This window comes from Oratosquilla oratoria, chromosome 29 (genome assembly GCF_046742065.1).
Source record: "Oratosquilla oratoria isolate Oo_2021 chromosome 29, ASM4674206v1, whole genome shotgun sequence".
In the NCBI taxonomy this organism is placed as follows: Eukaryota; Metazoa; Arthropoda; class Malacostraca; order Stomatopoda; family Squillidae; genus Oratosquilla; species Oratosquilla oratoria.
The window spans coordinates 38,635,211-38,657,364 of NC_134805.1; the positions used below are offsets into that span (position 1 = coordinate 38,635,211).

At 37.6% G+C, this 22,154-nt stretch overlaps 1 protein-coding gene across 2 annotated transcripts in view; it reads left to right on the forward strand.

Annotated features, from left to right (window-relative positions):
* Positions 1-950: 950 nt before the first annotated feature.
* The window catches only part of LOC143040722 (nanos homolog 2-like), a 22,454-nt gene continuing 1,250 nt past the window's right edge, over positions 951-22,154 (forward strand). Inside the window, exons 1-4 of one of the 2 annotated variants that reach the window (XM_076212088.1) lie at positions 971-1,537; positions 2,469-2,554; positions 7,032-7,147; positions 12,483-22,154. The exon at positions 12,483-22,154 is cut by the window's right edge and continues 1,250 nt beyond it. In XM_076212088.1, the coding sequence (XP_076068203.1) occupies positions 1,354-1,537; positions 2,469-2,554; positions 7,032-7,147; positions 12,483-12,681 (585 nt within the window). In that variant the 5' untranslated portion in view covers positions 971-1,353 and the 3' untranslated portion in view covers positions 12,682-22,154. Of the gene's footprint in view, positions 1,538-2,468; positions 2,555-7,031; positions 7,148-12,482 lie in introns of both variants that reach the window. The other variant, XM_076212089.1, reaches the window with a different exon arrangement.

The window sequence follows — 22,154 nt, forward strand, 5'->3', positions numbered from 1 at the left end:
AGTGCTTGGCCGGGAGTGTGGCTTGGGTTCACACAAAGTGAGGTGGGACACACGTGTCCTCGGAAGGTCCAAATGTGCATCATTCTCTCGTAGAGTGGTCACTGCGAATTCCACTTATTAATACGAACTGTTTAATCACCGTCAATCATACACGGCTGATTAATTGTAAGTGACTAGTGCCCTGAGAACTCGTGAATATCAGTGCTACGACATTCAGCGCCCCCGTGACCAGGAACATGTCGGTGAAGAGTCGCCTTCAGTGATTGCCCAACCTAATCGTTCTGCCGTATCGTCACTAGAGGGTGCAGAAACGCCCCCTTTCGGGACATCCTGCCCGGAAAGGAACTGGCATAATTACGGAGAGAAGCCTGCGTACCGATCCCAACTCCCGCCGTGAAGTGCTACCTCACGAGTTCAGTCAGTTCCCGCCGAGGTCAACCACAAAGGCATCCGCACCCCAGACGCATCCTGCCGGAACGAGGGACCCGCGCCTATTGGAAGACATCCCCGCAAACAGCAGAAGACGCTAAGAGAAGTAAAGAAAAGGTCGACCTATTAAGTATTAGTTAGATGTCATAGACTTGCGCAGGGATTAGGTAGGATACATACGTGAAATTAGGTTATCTGTTAAAATATCCTACTAAGTATTGAGTAGCATGTTTGATTGTAGAACTAATCTAGATAATTAAACCTCACAATAGGATGATCTGTTTGATTAGCCTAGGACGGTCTACTTAATGAGTTGTCCCCTCACCCCCCTCTTTGACTTATGTACACGCGCGCCGAGAAGGGAGCGTGCGTGGTCCCGGTCGGTGACTCAAATCTCCTGGACTTCGGCTTCCCACTGCAGCTAACCATCCCCCTTCATCTCACCTAAGGTAGGTATTTCCCACGCCCCCACAACCTCCATCTCCTCCTTCCACTGTCCAGGGATTTTGTGACAATTTTTTCTAAGACCGCTTTTATAATTTTACCATTTAGGCTGCAACATTTTTATTACGTAAATATCCCTAAACACAAATTCCTACTCTCAATCTGCTTTTTCACATATTTGTATTTAAGCCAGAAAAATCAGAGGTAGAGATTTGTATACGCTGTTGCTCTTCTTGATGTACGATTTATTCAGTTTAGGTACTCAAAAGTAATCGAACACTTCTACATTTTTTGAAAATATGATTGTACTAATTATTAGAACTGTATATTTTTATATAATAGCAACGATACAAACCATATTCTATATAGAATTATCAAAACACAAATATGGTAAATATCCAGCTACCATGCTGTTATTGTGCGCATAACGTACGCAGTTACCGGTACGGCCTCAAGGAAATAAGGTGAAGCTACCCGGCAATGCAATTCAACATGAGTACTACAAGGTCACTGATTACCGAACAAGGAAAAGTTGTATCAAATTCTTTTCAAGAAGACCAAAATCGATTATTTACAGGTAATGAGGTCTACAGCCAACCACTATGGATTAACTCTGAATTGCATCGATTATTTGGAGAGGATTTATTCCACACAACAGGAAAAGGTGAGTGTATATGATTTGGGAGTCGACGTTGTTGCCTTCAATAAAGTTTGTGTGTGAAATCATAAGATGATAACTTAAGTAGAGATCAGTCATCATGGCATTTAACTATAGCTTTAAACGGGAACCATTTTTTGGCCGTTCAATATTTTCTTTGCTCATACAGTATCTCTTCCCATTTATGTCCAAAATCCCATATTGCTGTTTATGAATTCATTTCACGCAGAAGTTGTAAATTAATTTTGGGTAGGGTGTTTTCCATATAAGTCAAAACTGTGAAATAAAGTGCACTTCAAATTGATCATCATGCGTTGTTGATGATCTACCAAATTAAGAATCGCTCAGTTGGTGTTGTATTTCCGTTTTTTCGTGGTTGTGAAATAATCCCCCTTAAAAAAATCCACTCTTCACCAATTAATGCGTCAAAACTCGTAGATGGGATCAAATATTAATTTAAAACGAGTTATGATAATTAGACATTGGGATGCCACAAGTGTAGCTTCCTTATCGTACGCTAATTATTTAAGAAAGATTGTAAACTGCACAAACATCAACATGCATCCATTATACTACGCGGCTAGAAGAAAATACACTAGCATATTTGTTGACGTCACCATTCAGCACGAGTGCAGTACTAACACAGAATTGGCCTGACATTAGATTTTAATTGTCTTAGACATCATGAGAATGAATTGAGAAAGAACTAAATACAATGTGTCAGCTCTTCTTCTTATTATTATTATTATTATTATTATTAATGATGATGGGTCTTATTTATGTTTAATATTCTGTGCTTTAGGTTGATGTAAACTAACTAGTTTTCTGTTTGCACACATCTTAGGATCATATAATTTTGATGACCTGATTTTAGGTCTGAAATGTTTTATAGTGACAGTCCTAATGTGCTCATATATAATTTGTATTTTGTTCGTAGGTGGAGTAAAATATCAGTATAATCATGATGAGAATAAAGTAAAGGATGTACCAAGTCATTGGAATCCAAGTCACTCATTAGAAAGGGTAAGAAAAGTCTTTTTTTGTTTTGTTTGGTAGTTTAGAGTGGATAAACATCAGGAAGTTATGCTTGCTCAATCATGGAAATAGGGCTACTGAGCATGTGAAGGAAGGAATTTCAAATCATCTTCTGGATGAAGTAATGTGTCTAAGTAGAATGACCCACATTTAAATCAGCTATCCATCATCCATGGATGAAGTTTTTCGTAATCATTTATGAAATAGGTGCTGTGACTCCTGTTTAAAGGTCAGATATCAACAGATATACCATTCGCTAAAAATCATCGTATTGCTCGAAAAAGTACTTTTTAAAAGCATACAAATAAAGTTTTTACCTATTACAGAAGAATGGTTGTATATGGATGATGTTGTGACTGCATGAGGAGGAATGGGCGGGGAAGTGGGGGGTGGGGTAGTATGTGTGAGTAAATTTTGACGCAGCCCGAAGGGATTTCTCCCCGTCCTCACCTTATATGCAAATGGGGACGGAGAGGGGGGGGTCGCCGATTAAATGAAGCGGCCTCGCTGTGGATGTACTGTGTCTTGCGACACTGCTTCTGACCCAGGGCGGTGGGCAGGGTGCAGGGATGACCCGTCATCCAGGAGGTGCTCAGATGAGAGGAAGGGTGGGAGGGATGTGGAGTGTATTTAGGGATGAAATGGGTGGGAGTGTTTTTATGCCTTTCCCTTTTTGGCTACCTCCCTTGGAAGGGGGAAAAAGCCTTGGTATATGTATGTATGTACAGAAGAATTTATTCAGAAAATTCACTTTTAATTGCGCCTCACATACCACTTTTCCGAAGTCTAGATATTCAGAATAACAATATTGTTTGTTTGGCAACTGTGACGTCACGAACGCGGAATTCCCCGAACCTTTCCCGAAGCGCACGGGCGGAATGTTTCGAATAGCAGACGACGCAATGAAATGAAGACAAAACTGTTTTTTTTGCCAAATTTGATAAGATGTAGATGGTGGAATTATATAGAATACTGTCAGTATGTTTTTTTATGTACATTAAACTGTAAATACAAAAAGTTATGGAAGTCTTGATATCTGACTTTTAAAGGTCAGATATCAAGACTTCCATAACTTTTTGTATTTACAGTTTAATGTACATAAAAAAACATACTGACAGTATTCTATATAATTCCACCATCTACATCTTATCAAATTTGGCAAAAACAGTTTTGTCTTCATTTCATTGCGTCGTCTGCTATTCGAAACATTCCGCCCGTCCGCTTCGGGAAAGGTTCGGGGAAGTCCACGTTTGTGACGTCACAGTTGCCAAACAAACAATATTGTTATTCTAAATATCTAGACTTCGGAAAAGTGGTATGCGAGGCGCAATTAAAAGTGAATTTTCTGAATAAATTCTTCTGTAATAGGTAAAAACTTTATTTGTATGCTTTTAAAAAATACTTTTTCGATGATTTTTAGTGAATGGTATATCTGTTGATATCTGACCTTTAAACTTAGAATTGTATCTTGTTCACTGTCAACAGAATATGTTGCGAATGCAATTATTAGTTATGGTTTTATTAGCTGTAATCTCTTTAATTGTGGAATATACTTATGTATTTCCTAGTCATTAATAGTAAGATGACTGGAAGGGAATCATGAAATAGGTATTGCCATACTATTTTATTTGGTACTGTGGTACTTTTGAGTAGATCAATAGGGAGGTGCTAAGATAAGAAGGTGGGTGGAGTGTATTAGGGATGGGAATGGTTTTATGCCTTTTTCTTTTTGGCAACCTTCCTTATAAGGGGGAAAAAGCCTTGGTATTTACCTAGTTGTATTTTACAGGAAGGGGAGCTATGCTCGTGGTGTCCCGTCTTCATATCTCATTTTATCTAAACTATTTTTAAATTCATGTATTGTTTTTGCACACACCACTTTCTCATCTAACTTGTTCCAACTGTCTATTACTCTGTGAGGAAAGCTGTTCTTTTTCAGATCTCTTCTATAGCTGTTTTTCTTGATTTTCTTTCTGTGCCCTCTTGTATTTCTATCATCCCATTTTATCAGATGCTCTCTATCAGTAATTTCTATGCCTTTCATGATTCTGTAAATAGCTATGAAATCTCCTCTCTCTCTTCTTAGCTCAAGTGTCTGTAGTTCAAGTTTTGCTAGTCTCTCTTCATATGATAGTTTTGAGAGTGTTGGTTCCAATTGTGCAATTGCTCTTTGTATTCTTTCAAGTTTGTTTTTTTTTACATTTTTTTGTACTTGGTGACCACATCATTGCTGCATATTCCAATCTTGGTCTTATCAGAGTGATTAGAATTTTCTTCACCATTTCTTCATCCAGGTATGTAAATGCCACTTTGTTCTTATTAAATTATAAGTTTCTCCAAAAATCTTATATGTTTCTCAGGTGACATATTATTCATAACAATGACTCCCAGGTCCTTCTCATTTTCTACTTTTTTTTTATTCTTTCTCCCAATTTATATGATCCTGTTATTCTGTTTTTGCTTTTTCCAAATTCCATTATACTACACTTTTTAGTGTTGAACTCCATCTCCCACTTCCTACTCCATTCCCATACTTTATTTAGATCACTCTGTAGTGACTCTCAATCTTCTTCTGTGTTCACTGTTTTTAATAGTTTTGCATCATCTGCAAAGAAACTCGTATAACTTTCAATTTCTTCATCCATATCATTAATATATATAGCAAACATTATTGGGGCTAGAACTGTTCCTTGTGGAGCACCGCTTATTACATCATCCCATTTTGAGTGTTTGTCTCTTATCACTACTCTCATTTTTCTTTCTTGCAAGAAGTCCTCCATCCATTTAAGCAGTTTGCCCTGTATTCCTCCTTCAGTTTCTAATTTCTTAAGCAACTTCTTATGTGGTACTTTGTCAAAAGCTTTTTTTAGGTCTAGAAATGCACAATCAGCCCATCCATCTCTTTCTTGTATTATATCTATTAGCCTTGAATAGAAACTTATTAAATTAGTGACGCATGATCGTCCTTGTCTGAATCCAAATTGTCTTGGATTTAGCATGCTGTTTTTTTTCTAAATATTTTACCCATTTACTTTTGATAATTCTCTCACAAATTTTTGCTATTGTACTTGTTAGAGAGACTGGTCTATAGTTGGTAGGGTCTTCTTTATTTCCTCCTTTATATACAGGTTCTATATTTGCTTTTTTCCAATCTTCTGGAACTTTTCCTTCTTTCAAGGAACTGTTTATTATGCTATGTATTTCGTCTGCCAGTTCATTTCTGCGTTCTTTCAAAATCCAGTTTGCTATTTCATCTGGTCCATGCGATTTTCTAACATCAAGATTACTCAAGTGTTTCATTATTTCATTCTTTGTTACTTCTATTTCTTTCATAGGGGGGACTTTCTCTTTCCATTCAATCTCTTCCAGTTATATATTTTCCCTTGTAAACACTGATTTAAAATGCTTGTTCATAATTTCCGCCATTTCTATTTCCTCTGTGTATTCAACTCCTCCTTGTCTTAATTTCTCCAAGTCTTGTTTGTTTTTCAGTTTGTTGTTTACAAATCTGTAGAATAGTTTTGGTTGATCTTTACATTTTCTATGACATCTTTTTCATATTTTCTCTTTTCCTCTCTGCACGCTTGTAAATATTCATTTCTATAACAAGTATATATTTTCCATTTTTCAGGTCTTTTGTCTTTCTTCCATTTTGTCCAAGCTTTGTCTCTTTTGTTTTTTAACACTCTACAACTTCTGTTGTACCAGCACTTTACATATTCTTTTTCTTGTTTTTGTCTTGGGACATACTTTTCCACTCCTTTTTTATACATTTTTGTCAAAATATTCCATTTCTCTTCTCCTGTTGTATCTTCTTTGTGTATTCTTTCCCAGTTTTCATTTTGAAAGAATTCTCTTATTTGATCAAAATTTGTTTTTTCATACATCAATCTTCCTTTTCTATATTGTTCATTTCTTTTCATGTATTTTTTCTCATTTAGTTCTAGTTCTATCAATATGTGCTCACTTTTACTTATTGGTGCCTGGTATTCTATCTTTTCCACTATTTCAGGTTCTGATGTGATTATTAGGTGTATATATGTATGTACTCTTGATTAGGGAAGGATGTTAAGGTAATGTTTTGCCATGGATGTACAGTTCAACCACAGATAACAAATGCCCCATATAATAAATTGCTAAATGAACAAATTTTGTGAACAATTTTGTTTCTCTTAATGAACAATACTTCCAGGTATGAACATACACATACAATTCCATGGGTTCATTGGTGCTTTGGCACAAGTGCTGTAATTATTTTGGTTAATGTTTCAGTTTAAGAACAGTCATGGAATGGACTACTGTCATTATCTGAGGTGCCATTGTAGTTTAGAGATATTCAAGGAGTGAGTGTATGGAGCATTATCTGGGTGTTTGTGTTATGGATTATCTTAATGGTGATGAGAATTTATTTCATAAAAATTTTGGAGATGGGTTTTACAAAGTTTTAATGGTTATATTCTTCCAGTATGTGCTCAAGATTGATAAAGGGAAACCGGAAAATGTGCCCACTACGTATCGCATCTGTAACTTTTGCAGAAGCAATGGTGAATGTTCAGCTTTCTACTCTAGCCACTTTTTAAGGTACTTACTCATTATCTTGCATCAAGAAAGAATGCAGAAACATTGTATTACCTTTACATATATTTAGCTGGTACTTACTCATTATCTTGCATCAAGAAAGAATGCAGAAACATTGTATTACCTTTACATATATTTAGCTTCCTCCTGTCACCCCTTCCCAGACTCTACCACAAGCTGCATTAATCAAACCTCCAACTCAGCTACAGTGTTACCCATGAACAGAATTGACTCCTGGTTCCTACCCAGTCACTCACAGATGGCAAGCCCTGCCTATCACCCTTGTGTTTGCTATCCACACCACCCCATCCATATAAACATTGTACAATTAATGTTGACATTATACAACCCTTGCACAGCATCACCTTCACCTTAGACCACTCCTTTCCCTTGTGTACCTTCACACAATCCTTGCACAGCCCCATCTTCTCAGACCATTAACCCTTTCCTTCCTGATCCTCAAACTCTGTAAAAAATTGTGACCACCCTTAACAGACTTCCACCATGTCCCACATAGCTACAACACATCCCACAGTGCCTTTCCGTCAATTGTCACATCCCCATAAATCCATGAAAACCCAAAAGACATCCTTACCCTTAGCACCCTTAGCCAGAAACTTGTAGCAAACTACAGTTTTTTTTTTTTTTTTTTTTTATGTATACACACTTCTTCCCCATTCTCAGCTAACACCCTTACACACCTTACCAACAACACTTTAGACGGATCCTACAAAAACTGTATCCCCTGCTTCCTTGTACAGTGAACTTTACAATCACTCCAGTCCACTAGGACATTTCCATCCTATAGGTACATATTAAGCAATCTCTTAGCCATTTCACCATATCATCATGAGACACTCCACATGGCAACCATGTAACCCAGGTTATATCTTTATATGCTCTTTGTATGTCTTTGTATAGCCCTGTAATTCTCAACAATCATTTCCTTACATATCCCACTGCCACAATTAGAACCTCTATACTCTTCTGTGGAGAATATTATGATTTTGACAAAGTTCCCATCCCTTGCTGATGGTGCAAATTAATCTAGGTGACCGCCCCTCCGAATTAATTCTGGAGTTCTCTGTGAATTTTATATGCAATGTTCAGCTGCAGAAAACTGCATACATGTGATCAGCAGGGACTTGTCAAACCCTGAAAAGTACAATAGCATCACAAAGCATCATGTATGTTTGTGAATATGTAATCATTTCAATCATTCTGTTTTGTTTGGATATTCCATTTAAACATCATATAACTTACCATGGCCTTGGGGCCACTTGGTGATTTTCTTTGTCTTTGGTCTGGTGGTGGTGATGTGTGCATTGAATTTGAGCATGGCATGGGGAATAGGGGGAAGGATGAAGGTATGTGTTGAGGGTAGATTGATTCTTTCATAGAATGCATCACCTCACATTGGTTTAGCACATGTTGTTGCATTTACACTTCACACTATGTGGTTTATATGAGGTCTGCAATTGGGGTAAATTTCATATCACTCCCCAGTCACGAATCACTAACACTTCTGGTAAGTTTCACATCTTGTCCCGGACAGTGTAATAGGGGTCTGACGTCGCACTGAACACCTAATGACCTTTGACCTTTTGTTACCAAAGGTCTATAGGAGGTACAACTTAACCTTAACTGAAGTGAAAATGTTGTATGATACATATACAGTCGAACCTCGAAAGCCCGGACTAATTGGGGGGAAGGGCGGTCCGGTCCGGTCATGCCAAAAGTCCGGTCATTGAAAATGTCACCCTAACACCCGTAGATTTTCGTAGCGGTATACGTATAGGTAATGTAGGATATGGCATAGAAACACATAAGAATAATACTCTAACACTGTAATAATAACAATACTGTAATATTAATGCTATAATACTAATAATTCTTTAATAATAACTGTAATACAGGGATGTAAATGTACTGTACATAGTGTACTGTACTGTATTTTTTATTACGCACACTGTAAATATCGAAAGCTATGCACGCGGGACAGTGGTGGTGGCCAGGGTTGCCATGTTTTCTACACTGCCGTGTAGAATGGGAGTGTTACCATACTGGGGCATACATTTTTCTCAGGAGTGTGCAGACTTTCATAGCAAGATATACTTGTCAAACTTTGACAAAATGTTGGTTCTACTTTGTTTTTTTTATTTGTGAATGTATATAAGGCCTCCATGCCCTAACATATTCAGTAAGATGTAAATTGTTTTTTTATATATATTATTATCGCTAAAATAAAGCTGAAACTTTAGCGTAGAATTTTTTTCTACACCGTAAAAACATATCTTTTGGGGTATGATATTTTATAAGTAACACAATTACCAATAAAAGTCATATTTTGATGTACCATTTATTATTTGATAACTAGTTCTATGATTTTTAAACAAAAGTTTGAGTTTTTGAATGTTTTTAACAGCCAGCTGATATGTAGAAAAAAATTCCTCATGTCCTTGTGCAGTTGCCACATGCCGCTATTTTACTACGTTTTGGTACAAAATTCTACGAAACGGCAGCCCTGGTGCTAAAAGAAAGCTGAAACTTTAGCGTAGAATTTTTTTCTACACCGTAAAAACGTATCTTTTGGGGTATAATATTTTATGAGTAACACAATTACCAATAAAAGTCATATTTTGATGTACCATTTATTATTTGATAACTAGTTCTATGATTTTTAAACAAAAGTTTGAGTTTTTGAATGTTTTTAACAGCCCGCTATGTAGAAAAAATTTCCTCATGTCCTTGTGCAGTTGCCACATGCCGCTATTTTACTACGTTTTGGTACAAAATTCTACGAAACGGCAGCCCTGGTGGCGGCTTGACTGGGCTGGGTTTGAGTACACGTGTACGGCCATCGCTGCCACCTACCGGACAAATAGGGAACTTTGCTTGAAAAGTCCGCCCTTTGTTCATTTCGACCGGTCATACGAGGGTCCGGGCTTTTGAGGTTCGACTGTAATAGATAATCCCCATACATGGGAATTAGAGATGGGTAATACACCAGAACCAATATTCAAGATTAATAATAAGAATGATATATTGGGAACTCGACATTCCTGGAGAGGGTAGTCAACCATGCTTGGGGTAACTATGGTGTCAAGTCTCTTACATAATATTTTATATAATGTTTTTGTATATATATAATCAAAAATGATAGGCCACCATCTTAAAAGAAAAAGTAAAATTGTATAATTTGTTATGCATGCTTTCATATACAACCACTCCTCGTTTAATGACGACAATTGGGACCAGCGCGCCGTCGTTAACCGAATTGGTCGTTAAGCGAAAGTGTTTACATATACGTTCATGTACTGTATGTACAATGTCCAGCAATACATGCATCTTTATTTTCCCTCTTTTATACAGTACATTAAAGCTTTATTTACTGTTTATTTACGGTGGTTAGGTTCCCGAAATTACCGTATATGACCAAATCCGCGTATGCTGACATTCCATATTGAATACCGGGGTATTTTTTTAGTTTCGACCATGGGCGCAATATAGCAATAGAAAATTAATTATTAATTTTGTGAATTAAAATGTATCAATGTAATATGCAATTTTGTGGGCGGAAATGAAAGTAAAAAATACCATGCTACAAGAAAATATGCTAATGAACGAAGTCGGTAGCATAGGATTGGGACGCCATCTTGTCGTCTGCCAACGTCTCTCACAACGATGACAACGAGGACGAGCCGGATGACATTTAATTTGCAGGTAATGATTTATCAAACACAGGTCAGGTTAGTTTAGTTTAGGTTAGACGAATTCATCATCCTTTTATTTCTTCGACATCGGCATCTATCATAACAAACATGGTGTACCATTCGTCCGACATGACTTCGTTACTTACGAAATTTGTTTTAGCACCTTTTTTTTTTATTTCTGCTCACAAAATTGCATATTACTTTGATACATTATAATTTACAAAATTAATGATTAATTTTCTATTGCTATATTGCGCCCATGGTCGAAACTAAAAATTTACCACTACCAGTATATACTGTACCCCAGGTAGTTTTTGCAGCTTGCAGGATGGTAATGTAGACCTAAGCTTCAGAACACTTTACCTCACAGCTAATATCCACCGTACAAGTTCAATTACTGTATAACATCATATAAATTTGCCTCAGCCAACTTAATTATCGTACACGACGTCGTAACTTCGGGAGATTTACGTTAAACGAAACGTCGTAACTCCGCGTCGTCGCTAACCGAGTAGGTCGTTAAACGAGGAGTACCTGTACTAAGCATTCTAGAATACAGATTTCATACAGCTTGATATGCTTAATTGCTGTATTTCAATCTTAATCCTAATTCTACAGCTATCATTCACGAGGGCGGAAAGGGAGTTGGAAGATAGGATTGATGAAAGAGTATTGAGATGGTTTGGACACATGGAAAGAATGAGTGAACATTAATAAAAGAGGTGTGGAAGGAGTGAACATGAGGGGGCAACCAAGGATGAGATGGATGAATGGACTGAAAGGGGCATTAGGAAAGAGGGTAATGTCTGTTGAGGAAGGACGGGAGAGGACAGAAGATAGGGGTGAATGGGGAATGATTGTGCATGGATGATGCTGTGATGCATGAGGGGGAGTGGGTGGGGGATGGGGAGTGAGGGAGTCTGTGTGAAAAAAAAATTGACAGCCCGAAGGGATTTCTCCCTGTCTTTACCATTTCTGCATGAGGGGTCACTGATTTAATGAAGCAGCCTTGGTGTGGACATGCTGTGTCTTGCGACACTGCTTCAGACTCAGGGCAATGGGTGAGATGCAGAGATTGCCCATCATCGAGGAGGAGCCAAGATAAGAGGGAGGGAAAGGGGTGGACGGGAGTAGAGTATTTTTTTTTTTTTTTCTTTCTTTTTTTGACACCATTCCTTGTGCATCATTGTTCCATCATTTGCTGTTTACAGTGTCCATCCTCATACAACATACCACTTTTGTGCACTTAAACACGTCCTCTTTTTCTTCCACTTCTTTTTTTCATTTGTCTTTCACTACATCCCATACTTCTCTCAGTTTTGCCAATTATAATGATGATTTATCTGTCTATATACCAACAAGCTTCTTTCACCTTCTAAGGGACATGACCAGCCAAAGCATGCATCTAAACACACCAATCCAACACCCATTTTTTTCCCTACCATCTGTTCCTTACATGTTGTCATGATGAATGACAAGTCATTTCATTCTGGTGCAAAGAATGTTCATTTCCTCGGAGCTAACTAGTTCTCGGGTGACCATTCGTTCCTAGTAGCAAGTCTTATGCTTTATGCACAACATTCGAATTATTATAATTATCAATGTTCCATTTGTTTTCTGCCTAGGGATCCAGTGACCAAGAGGCTTACTTGCCCCATCTTACGGAAGCATGTGTGTCCGAATTGTGGAGCAAGTGGTGATAATGGGCACACTCAGTCGTACTGCCCAAAGAAGAGGGTACAAGAAAATTGTAAGCACAGTTTGACTCTGAAGCTGAAGAAGACTGAAAGAAATTCAACATCTCTGCGAACCAAAAGCAAATAATAATGCTGTGTTTATGGATGTTAAAACTAAAAAATCATTGATTAAATAAAAGTTTATGTTTGCACAAAGATTTAATTGTCAAATTTAAAATATTTGATAGTCATGAATAAATACAAGTAATGGTGATGCATGAAAGCCTGTTTAAGGTCTTGCCATAGATCCTGTTGTACTAGTTTTCAAGTGGCTTTTACACAAAATCTTAAATACGTGCTTCATTTATTTAGCAGAGCTAGTTTTTTATGCAGAGTATTGGTTCGCTAGTAGAGTTTGATTTTTGTTTTTTAATAAGTATTCAAATATGAATGTAACTATTTTGTTATCTGGTTAAAGAAAATCATAAGTAATGAAATGAAGATCTTACACTGTCACATGTTTGTTATAAATGTTTCACAAAGATGTTTATATTCATGCCTACTTATTGATAATGCAAGTAGTGGATCAGTTAATTGGGCTTCTCAGATTTGAAATATTATCTCTGATTTTTCTTTAAAAGGTGTTCAGATATGAAATTAATATTACATAACTCCTCATTTCATTCCTAGTTCTAACTTTACTATCTTATCTTCCTGTTTTTTCTCATGATATAAATGAGGAGCAGGAAATGTATAAGATAGGAAGGTCAAAGGTGAAGATTTTTCTCAGACCTTGTGTTGTGGATATTGACAATGATAAATGTTAGAAGGCAAGGATGAAGATGGGGTAATTATGTTAGTCCCCAACACTGATCTGTGTTATTGCTTTCGATTCAGAAAGAGGTACAGCCTAAATTACTTTTAATTTACAACGTATTTACATTATTCAGTTGGCATCCATGCATGAATGTGACAAAGAAATTATACCTGTATTAGAAAGTTGGTTAGGCTACATTGAAATTTATATGTAAATATATGTATAACTAAGGGCATTTTCCCCAATATTATAAATTGGCCTTGTTAAAACTTAACCTTTCACCTATTTTTTGTCATGTATATCACAGCTCTTTGTGTATGAAGTCATTCTTGTTTCCTGCCCACTGCTTGGTTCACAGGCAATGCAGCAAGTCACAGCACCACTACAGAAATTCCCTACAGCTGAAGAGGGTTTACCTCCACTGCTTCATTTACATGGTGACTCCACCTCATTCAGTTGAGAATTTACAGAGTAGGCGGGAAATCCCCTTGGACTGCATCAGTGTGTTGTCCATTCCACTTGCACCCATCTTTTGCCCGCTCCCTTCCCTGCTCAACTCATTCCTCTTGCACCCAAGATGCTGAACAGTGGCGTGCGGAGGGGTGTGTGTGTGAAGGGGCAGTGGCCCTGGTCATCCAATCAGATCATTTGGGGAAAAGAATGTAAATTTGGTTGACTTATATTTCAATTGAATGAAGTGTTTTATGTTTCATTTGTTTCCATTTCAAAATATCTTTCTCATATTTCTCAGTACTATGCATGGAAAGGAATGGGTGGGGGTTGGGAGTACGTGTGAATGATATTTTGATGCAGTCAGAAGGGGTTTCTCTCAGCCTTCTCATTTTCTGCACAAGGGGATGGAGAAGGGGGTCACTGATTAAATGAAGAAGCCTTGCTGTGGATGTGATGTCTTGCTGCATTGCTTCTAATCCAGGGCAGTGGGTGAGATGCAGGGATGACCTGTCATCCAGGAGCCAAGAAAAGAGGGAGGGAGGGGTGTTGAATGGGAGTAGAGTATGTGGGGATGAAATGGATGGTAGTGGATTTATGCCCTTAATTTTGGCTACCTCCCATGTAAGGGGGGGGGGAGGAAACCCATTGGTATATGTATGTATAAGGCCTTGTACTTGAATCTTTGGGGCACACAATTAAAGAGTTGGCCCTAGGCATCAGACCTCTCCACACCACTGAAACTTAATATGTAAACAGTACATACATACATATACCAAAGTTTTTTCCCCCTTACAAGGGAGGTAGCCAGAAAACAAAGGCATAAAAACCACTCCCACCCATTCCATCCCCACACTCCACTCCCTTCCATCCCTTTTATCTCGACTCCTCCTGGATCGGGTCATCCCTGCATTTCGCCCACTGCCCTGGGTCAGAATTACATATGTAAACCCTCAAGAAAAAAATAAAAAAATAAAATAAAATAAATATATGAAATAAAATGAATGAAAATATATAAAATAAAATAAAATGAATAAAATAAAATAAATCTTACTCATTGAATATAATAAATTTCCATTTTATGATGTATTTAAATGTAAGCATCATCCATTAAACAATTTGAGATTAGTTTAGGTAATTATATAGTACTTCAAAGTACATGAGGTTGTATTGTATGTGCACAATTCATGTATTAGAATTTTGATTCTTCAAAAAAGGTGATGCTCCATAAACAAATGTCAATGGGGAGAGGTGTGTGCACTTGTGCACAGATTGGCAGTTGAACTTGTGAAATGGATAGCTACAGAAACTTGTTTATTTGCCTTCCTCTCGGGGTGAAGATATTCATTATGTTAAGGTCTGCATTGTTTGACCCATATCTGAAGTGTGTAACCCGAGTACATCTCCCATTTTATTATGTAGATGTTAAAGCAAGTTTTTCAGCCATTTTATCAGTAGTGTACAGTAGATTGATTTATAAAATTTTTGGCTTGAAGGCCAAGCACCGGAGCCGTATTGTAGAGTAGAACCTCTGTTTTTGGATGTCTCAAAAATTGAACAAATTTGTTCTTGACAAAAGAGAGAAATGTTTGCTATGGTAGTAGACCAAAATATTGGTTCTCTACATACCTGAATGGAGAAAATTTGAGAATGGTGCAAAATTTGAAGCTTGTGGGAAAATATTGCCCTGATTAAGCTGTATCCAGCAGATCACCAAACTTGCTTTAGTCCTTGACCAAATCCGTTCTAGAATAGATTGTGCTCAAGAACCGAGGTTCTACTGTATTTTGTAATTGCAGGAGGAAACAATTCAGTCCAGTTCACAGTATTTTATTTTACTCTACACATTTGAACACATATTTCACATATCACTACTCTGTTTCAAACATTTCATTTTCACCCAACAGCTTTATATAAATCACAATAGTTATTACCATTTGGATAAAATTATAATGACTAAAATTAATAACATGGTTACAACAAACAACACTCAGTATTTTATTCATATCTTAAACAGGAATTACAACAAATGGGTGTGAATGAATCAAATAAATGTACTCTAAATGCAGTTTTACTTTTTGTCATCCTGATTTATATATATATATATTTAAAATTATCAACATGTTCAATACCAGATACTTTAGACTACACTAATACAGCCTTATTTTTCAAAGTACAGCATAAGCAAAATTTGCTTATTTGTATAATCATGTACTCTTCAGATTTCCAAATTCATAAACAAGGGGCTTTAAAAAAAAAAAAAATGGATAGTGATTTCACACAGAGTCCTAATTGTCTGCATGATGCCGATTGCCTTCATCCAGAACACAATATGGTCATAGACCTTACTCTTTTCACTTTTAGCCCATTACCTACTTTCCACAGGTACTGCAAAATTTTCAAGCCTCTTGTCTTGGCTAACTGCAGGTAAAAGGCTAAGATTTACATGTCCATTCTATTTATAGTAGGGCCAGCCCATGCGTACGATTATCCTTTCCACAGAACTACAGGAGTTAAGCTGTGCACCGAGTCACAACTGCATTTCACCTGGTGAATTACCAATATCTAAAACAGCTCTACTGGCATAGTTTCATATTTGGACCAGGATTTATGTATGGATTGCCCCATAACATAGAAATGTCTTAAAATTATTCCTCTTGCTTTTCTTCTTTCTTTTTGTCTATAACTTGCTTTTCTATACGAGTGTCTAATACTCTAGTTTCTGGTGCTTGGATTTGTTATAATACTGAGAATATGAAATTTGTAATGCAATGAATGAGGTTCAAATGGGTGTATGCTTTGAGTGCCACCCTTATAAGGGAGGGAAGGTCCAATAGTATGTATGCATTTATGCATGGTAAACATGGATATGAGATATGGAAAGGAAAATGCTTTTAGTTGTATGTTGGTTTGAAATGGGTTCATAATGTTGCCATGACTGTCAAACGAGTATATGGAAGGAATGATTAAGATGCAAGAGCTGTGAACAGGGAGGGAGGCTGAAAAATGGAGAACACTTCCGTTAGCAGACGAGGATGGCAAGCAAACTTATAGGTGGAAACTGAAATTGGAGGGGGATTTATGAGGAAGACCATGAAAAAGGTGGAGGGATATGGTGAAGGGGCCCTAGAATGCATGATTTGTCTGTCGAGCTGGTGAGAGAGTGCAAAAGTAGAAGAGAATGGATGTTGCCATGTAATAAACAAAGTAAACCAGCTCCTGCCAGCAGAATTTTTTGGGACCAGGAGGCAAAGGCCACTGGCATCTCTGATCTGACAATCCACAGCTCTTTCCTCTGAAAACCTTCATGTCCAGAATTCAAACAAGTTGTTTTTGGCAGTTACTAATCCATAAGCACCCTCTCAACTGCCTTCTTACCCACCACCCTGACCCATGTATACTTGTGTTTGTCTCACCAACATTTTGCTATAATTTTCTTCTCAGTACACACTGAAAGAGATAAAACCTGGTAAGGCACCTGGATTAGATGGTTGTCATGTGGAGGGTTTGAAGATAGGAGTAGTTATAGTGGAATGATTAGTGTTTAATGTGTGCCTAAGGGAGGTAAGTATTCCAGTGGACTAAAAGAGTGCATATTTAGTTCTACAATACAAGGGAAAGTGGGACAAATACGAATGTGGTAGTAACAGGTTAGGAGAAGAACAAGAATAATTGGGGAAGACCATTTGGTATATATGTGTATATGTATTTATTTTATAGCATAGCTTGGGCAAAGCAAGGAAGGATTTGTATATCGTGTGGAAAAAGAGTGTTATCTAGTACTGCTGATGTGTGGTGGTTGGGTGGGCAGTTGTGGAGGGTGGTTTCTATACAAAAACACATCCATATCACAAAACAAGCATTCCAAGGCTAACCCCAAACTCTGTACTCCACTTGACTCCCCTAGATGTCTGCCAAACCAAAGAATCACCTCCTGAGACAAACAAAAACTTCATTGGCATGACTTTTTGGGCCATCAGCCATTACTGAAACAGCATCAACACAGAATAAGCCAGGGCATAGAGTCAAATTGCTCTAGATGCAATTACCACAATGAAAAGATGGAACACCTCAGCCTTCTCTACCCAAACCAATACAAAGACTCTCCAATTACCTTTGAGCTTTGGATTTTCTATAAGAGACTTGAGCAATAGATTGAATGACTGGAGTATGGGGGATATTGTATGTGTACCTAATTGTGTTTCTTGTAAACAAATACAATGGGTTAGATTGAGGTATGTTTTCCCAATGTGGGACAATTCCTCTGCAGTATCCCTGTACGACTGGGTAAATGAGAGTTTGGGTTGATGTGGTACAATTGTTGGTATGGGTTGTGTGTCACTGTGGGGGTTGATGGAAGATGGGTAGGCCACTTATCAGGGTTCCTTCAATGTAAACAAGCATTGCTGGGTTATGTTTTTGGAAGGATATTTTTGACAAGAATAGGCAGGAGGTTCTTAGGAAGGGGGCTTTGAAGGCAAGTGTGTTCATGTTTGCTGTGGGCAAAGGTAATTTTGATAGGTGTTGGACTCTGGTAGGAGCTGTTATTCTTTTATATCACACCTTTGGCATTTTATGTAAAAGTAAGTTGGGAGTTGGTGTTGATCAAAATTCAGTATCAGTAAAGGTTAGGAATCTTCCTCTTGATACAATCTAATCTGAGGTTTACCTAGTTGTATCTTACGGAAAGGGGAGCTATGCTCATGGTGTCCCATCTCTGTATCTCAAAGCATCTAAATTCTTCTTAAATTTGTGTATGGTTTTTGCACATACTATAATTTTGTCCAGTTTGTCATCCACCACTCTGTGGGGAAAGCTGTTCTTTTTCAGGTCTCTTCTATAACTCCTTTTTGAGTTTCCTTCCACTTCCCCTTGTATTTCTTGTATCCCAATTTAGTAAGTCTTCTGTATCAAGGACTTCTCTACACCTCATGATTCTCAAGTTTTGACAATCTCTCTTCATATGACAGTCTGTGGGGGCCATCTTTGTAGTTGCTATTTGGATTCTTTCAATTTTCCTAGTATTCTTTTTGGTACTGGGTGACCATAGTGTCACTGCGTACTCCAGTCTTGGTCTTACAGTGTGATTAGTATTTTCTTCACCATTTCTGTCCAAATAAGTAAATGCCACTTTTATTGATCTCGGCAAGTTGTAGGCTTCTCTTTCGTGATGATTACTCCCAGGTCTTTTTCAAAACCACATTCTTTACTACCTTTTCACCGATTTTATATTGTCCTGATTCCTGTTTTTTTACTTTTTCCATATTCCATTTTACTACATTTTGTCTAAAGATTTGTATGAGAATTCCTGCTGTAGTCATTCTATGCTTTTGTTGAATGTTGCATGTGGACTGGAGCACCAACAAGGGCTGAGAGGAACGAGACTACCATGTTGCATTTTTTATTCCTTTTCCATGATTAGGGGTCCAATTCCTCAAGACCACATTTGGCAGTTTTCCATCCAAAGTGAAGATTCCATTCACTTCAAACAAGCACTCTGGTGGTATTTTGGGCCAATCCCAGTCAAAATCTACTTCATCTTGATATTGGTTGAGATAGGAGCTAGTAAAACAATGAAAGCCCAAAAATGCAATTTCACTTTGTAGAACTGAGAGAGGTGGGTCAGTGACTGGCTCTGATATTGTTAAATTTTGCTGACAGCAGTGATCATTTGAGTCTAGATGTGTTAGAAAATTAGAGAATAGGAGATGGAACCCAACAAGTATTGCTCCTTTCCTGTATAATACAATTAAGTAAATACCTCATCACTGTTTATTGGGAGGTGTTGCAGTGTGTTGCAAGGATGCAGCTGAGGGGCTTTAGATTCAGAAAGCTTGCTACTTCTTTCTTGTGTCACCTTCTTTATTGCAGAACTTGCCGCAGTAAGGATGACCTTGCAGTAGGTGGCTTCCAAGCCAGGTGAAAGGGAGGAGAGGGGCTGTTTTTTTTTAGTTATCTTTTCAAGCCACCTCCGAATATAGAGTGAAGAGTTGACCCTGTACTGCCATCACATTCCTAGTACATTGCAGCCACTGGGACTACACCACCTACCATCTAGATTGTGACTAGGGATTCCTGAAATCACCATCTCTGCTCCCACCATCATGGATTGCTGGACTGACTTAGTAGTTGGAAAAATGAAGTTATTGCTAGACAGAGAAAAAAAAATGTAACAAGGAATGTTCAGTTGCTAAACCTCATAACTTGGCATCAACTTCTGTTGTGGAAAGACTGCTTGGGCACACTAGGGAATGACAACTTCTATGGTGGAAGTTGATCCCAAGGGCCATCAGAGTGAGGTGGTGAGGCCACAGTTAGGCTTCCATCAGGAGAGAAAAATACTAATAATAATAAAATAAATAAATAAGTGATGATTGATGATTTGGTTCAATGTCACAAACTCCCCCCCCCTTAAGTGATGATTGATGATTTGGTTTAACGTCACAAACTCCCCCCCACCTTTTGGAAGGCTAGGATGGTGCCCCTCACAGAGGACTTTGTAGTGTGGAATTTAATGAACCATGCCCTTAGGTCAACTCGTTTTGAGCAGGATTTAAATAGTCATCATCTCAACCTTTGCCGCAAGTAATGATGCCCTAACCCACTCAGCGAGCAAGCATCCATAAGCAAATAAATATGCTCAGGAAGAAGTTTCAGCCACCCTTATCCCCACATTGTTTTGATATGGATGGAAAGTGGAGTCATTAATGATATCCATACACCAGGAACTAGTAGCAAATGCATAAATCTAAATTAATTTTGATGATTCATTTCAGTGTAAATTCATGATGAATCTACTGGTTGCATATTTCTTAGCAAATGTAGTACAACTACTGCTATAATGTCCAAACTACCTCTCCCACCCCAGAACCCTACATGATATTGAATGAAGTCAAAGCAAGAGGCATGGTAACACCTGCCTATTGTTAAGGTACAACCAGCTCATAAGGATTACAGTAAGGTTGTGTGTGGTTAAGAGGCTCTTATTCAAGAATACTGGTTGTCTTCAGGTCACTTAATGTCTTTGGAACTGTAGAGGACCATAATGCAATGCATATGTAGACAACATCTTTTGTCCTCTTAATTTTTGTGTTCAGACATAAACTGACCTTAAAGTACCTAACAAATGCCCTTGAATATGGCACCAAGAAAAATGAAAAAACAACTGCAATTGAGGAAAAGCTGATATCAACTAAAACATTTCCATGTTGACCATAAGAGACAATGAAGTGTCCTAATATTTACAGAAAAATCATGAGTGCTACATTGCATTTGTATTTTAAGTGAACCTCATCTTCTATTCCAAGATTCGGATAAGCAAACTAATCCATTATCATGATTAATACTTTTTTATAGGTCTTGATGAACAGGGCTACAAAGTATGAACATAGTACCTGAATTGACTGAAGTGCATTTCATGGTCATTTAGCGCCCCAGAATGATAACTTGCATATGAATATTGCAATGAAGATCACCTGTTTGATTTTGTTATACCCTGACACTTTTTCTTGAGCATTTTTTTGTTTTGTTTTTTTTGTTGTATTTTTTTTTTACAAAACCAGTGTATAGCAGAATAATATATCCACCTACATTAGGTACATAAGGGTGACAGACAAAAGACATCCACACAGACTGACTAGAATACATGAAGAGTAACCAATAGTACAACAGCTGAACTAAAAAAAGGTCTTGGTAGGCAATTCCAGCACTAACACATGAGGCAGGAACCTGGTGTGTGACACTATTTTAATCCACCACCATAAATTTCATAACCTCAGTCATTTATTACCACTTCAACCAACAATTTCGTAAGCTCTGTTCTGGTGGTTTAAGCTAATCTGGAGTAGCCCCGACAATGGTAGGGAATTTAACTAGAATTGGACTGAGTACTTTTAGGTTGCAATGCAGTCTAAAGATGACATTTGATTTTTTTTGTAATTATTCAATAAAAAGGAAACAAATATAAAAAACAGAAATCAAATGATAATATCATTTTACTTAAAATAGGAAAATTAAAGGATAGGAAGGTGTTGCTAATTAGAAATAGCAGCAGATGCTGGAATTAAATGAGGTATAGACTTTCCCTCATCTGTTCTCCACCTGCTACCCTCCATCTTGTTTCACGTATTAGGCTGTCATGGTCTGGATTAGTTACAATGACAAACATTATTATGAACAAAAACATACTTGCAATCTTCCTGAGTTTCTGAGGAAGTATGTCATTGGATTACTTTCCATGGTGCAAAGATACGAGTCTGAAAAAAGAGGCAAATAATTTGCAAGGTCGATGCACACAAGCAGGTGGTCACTTCTAAACGAGGGCTGATGCAGATCAGCACATGGAACATTGTTTT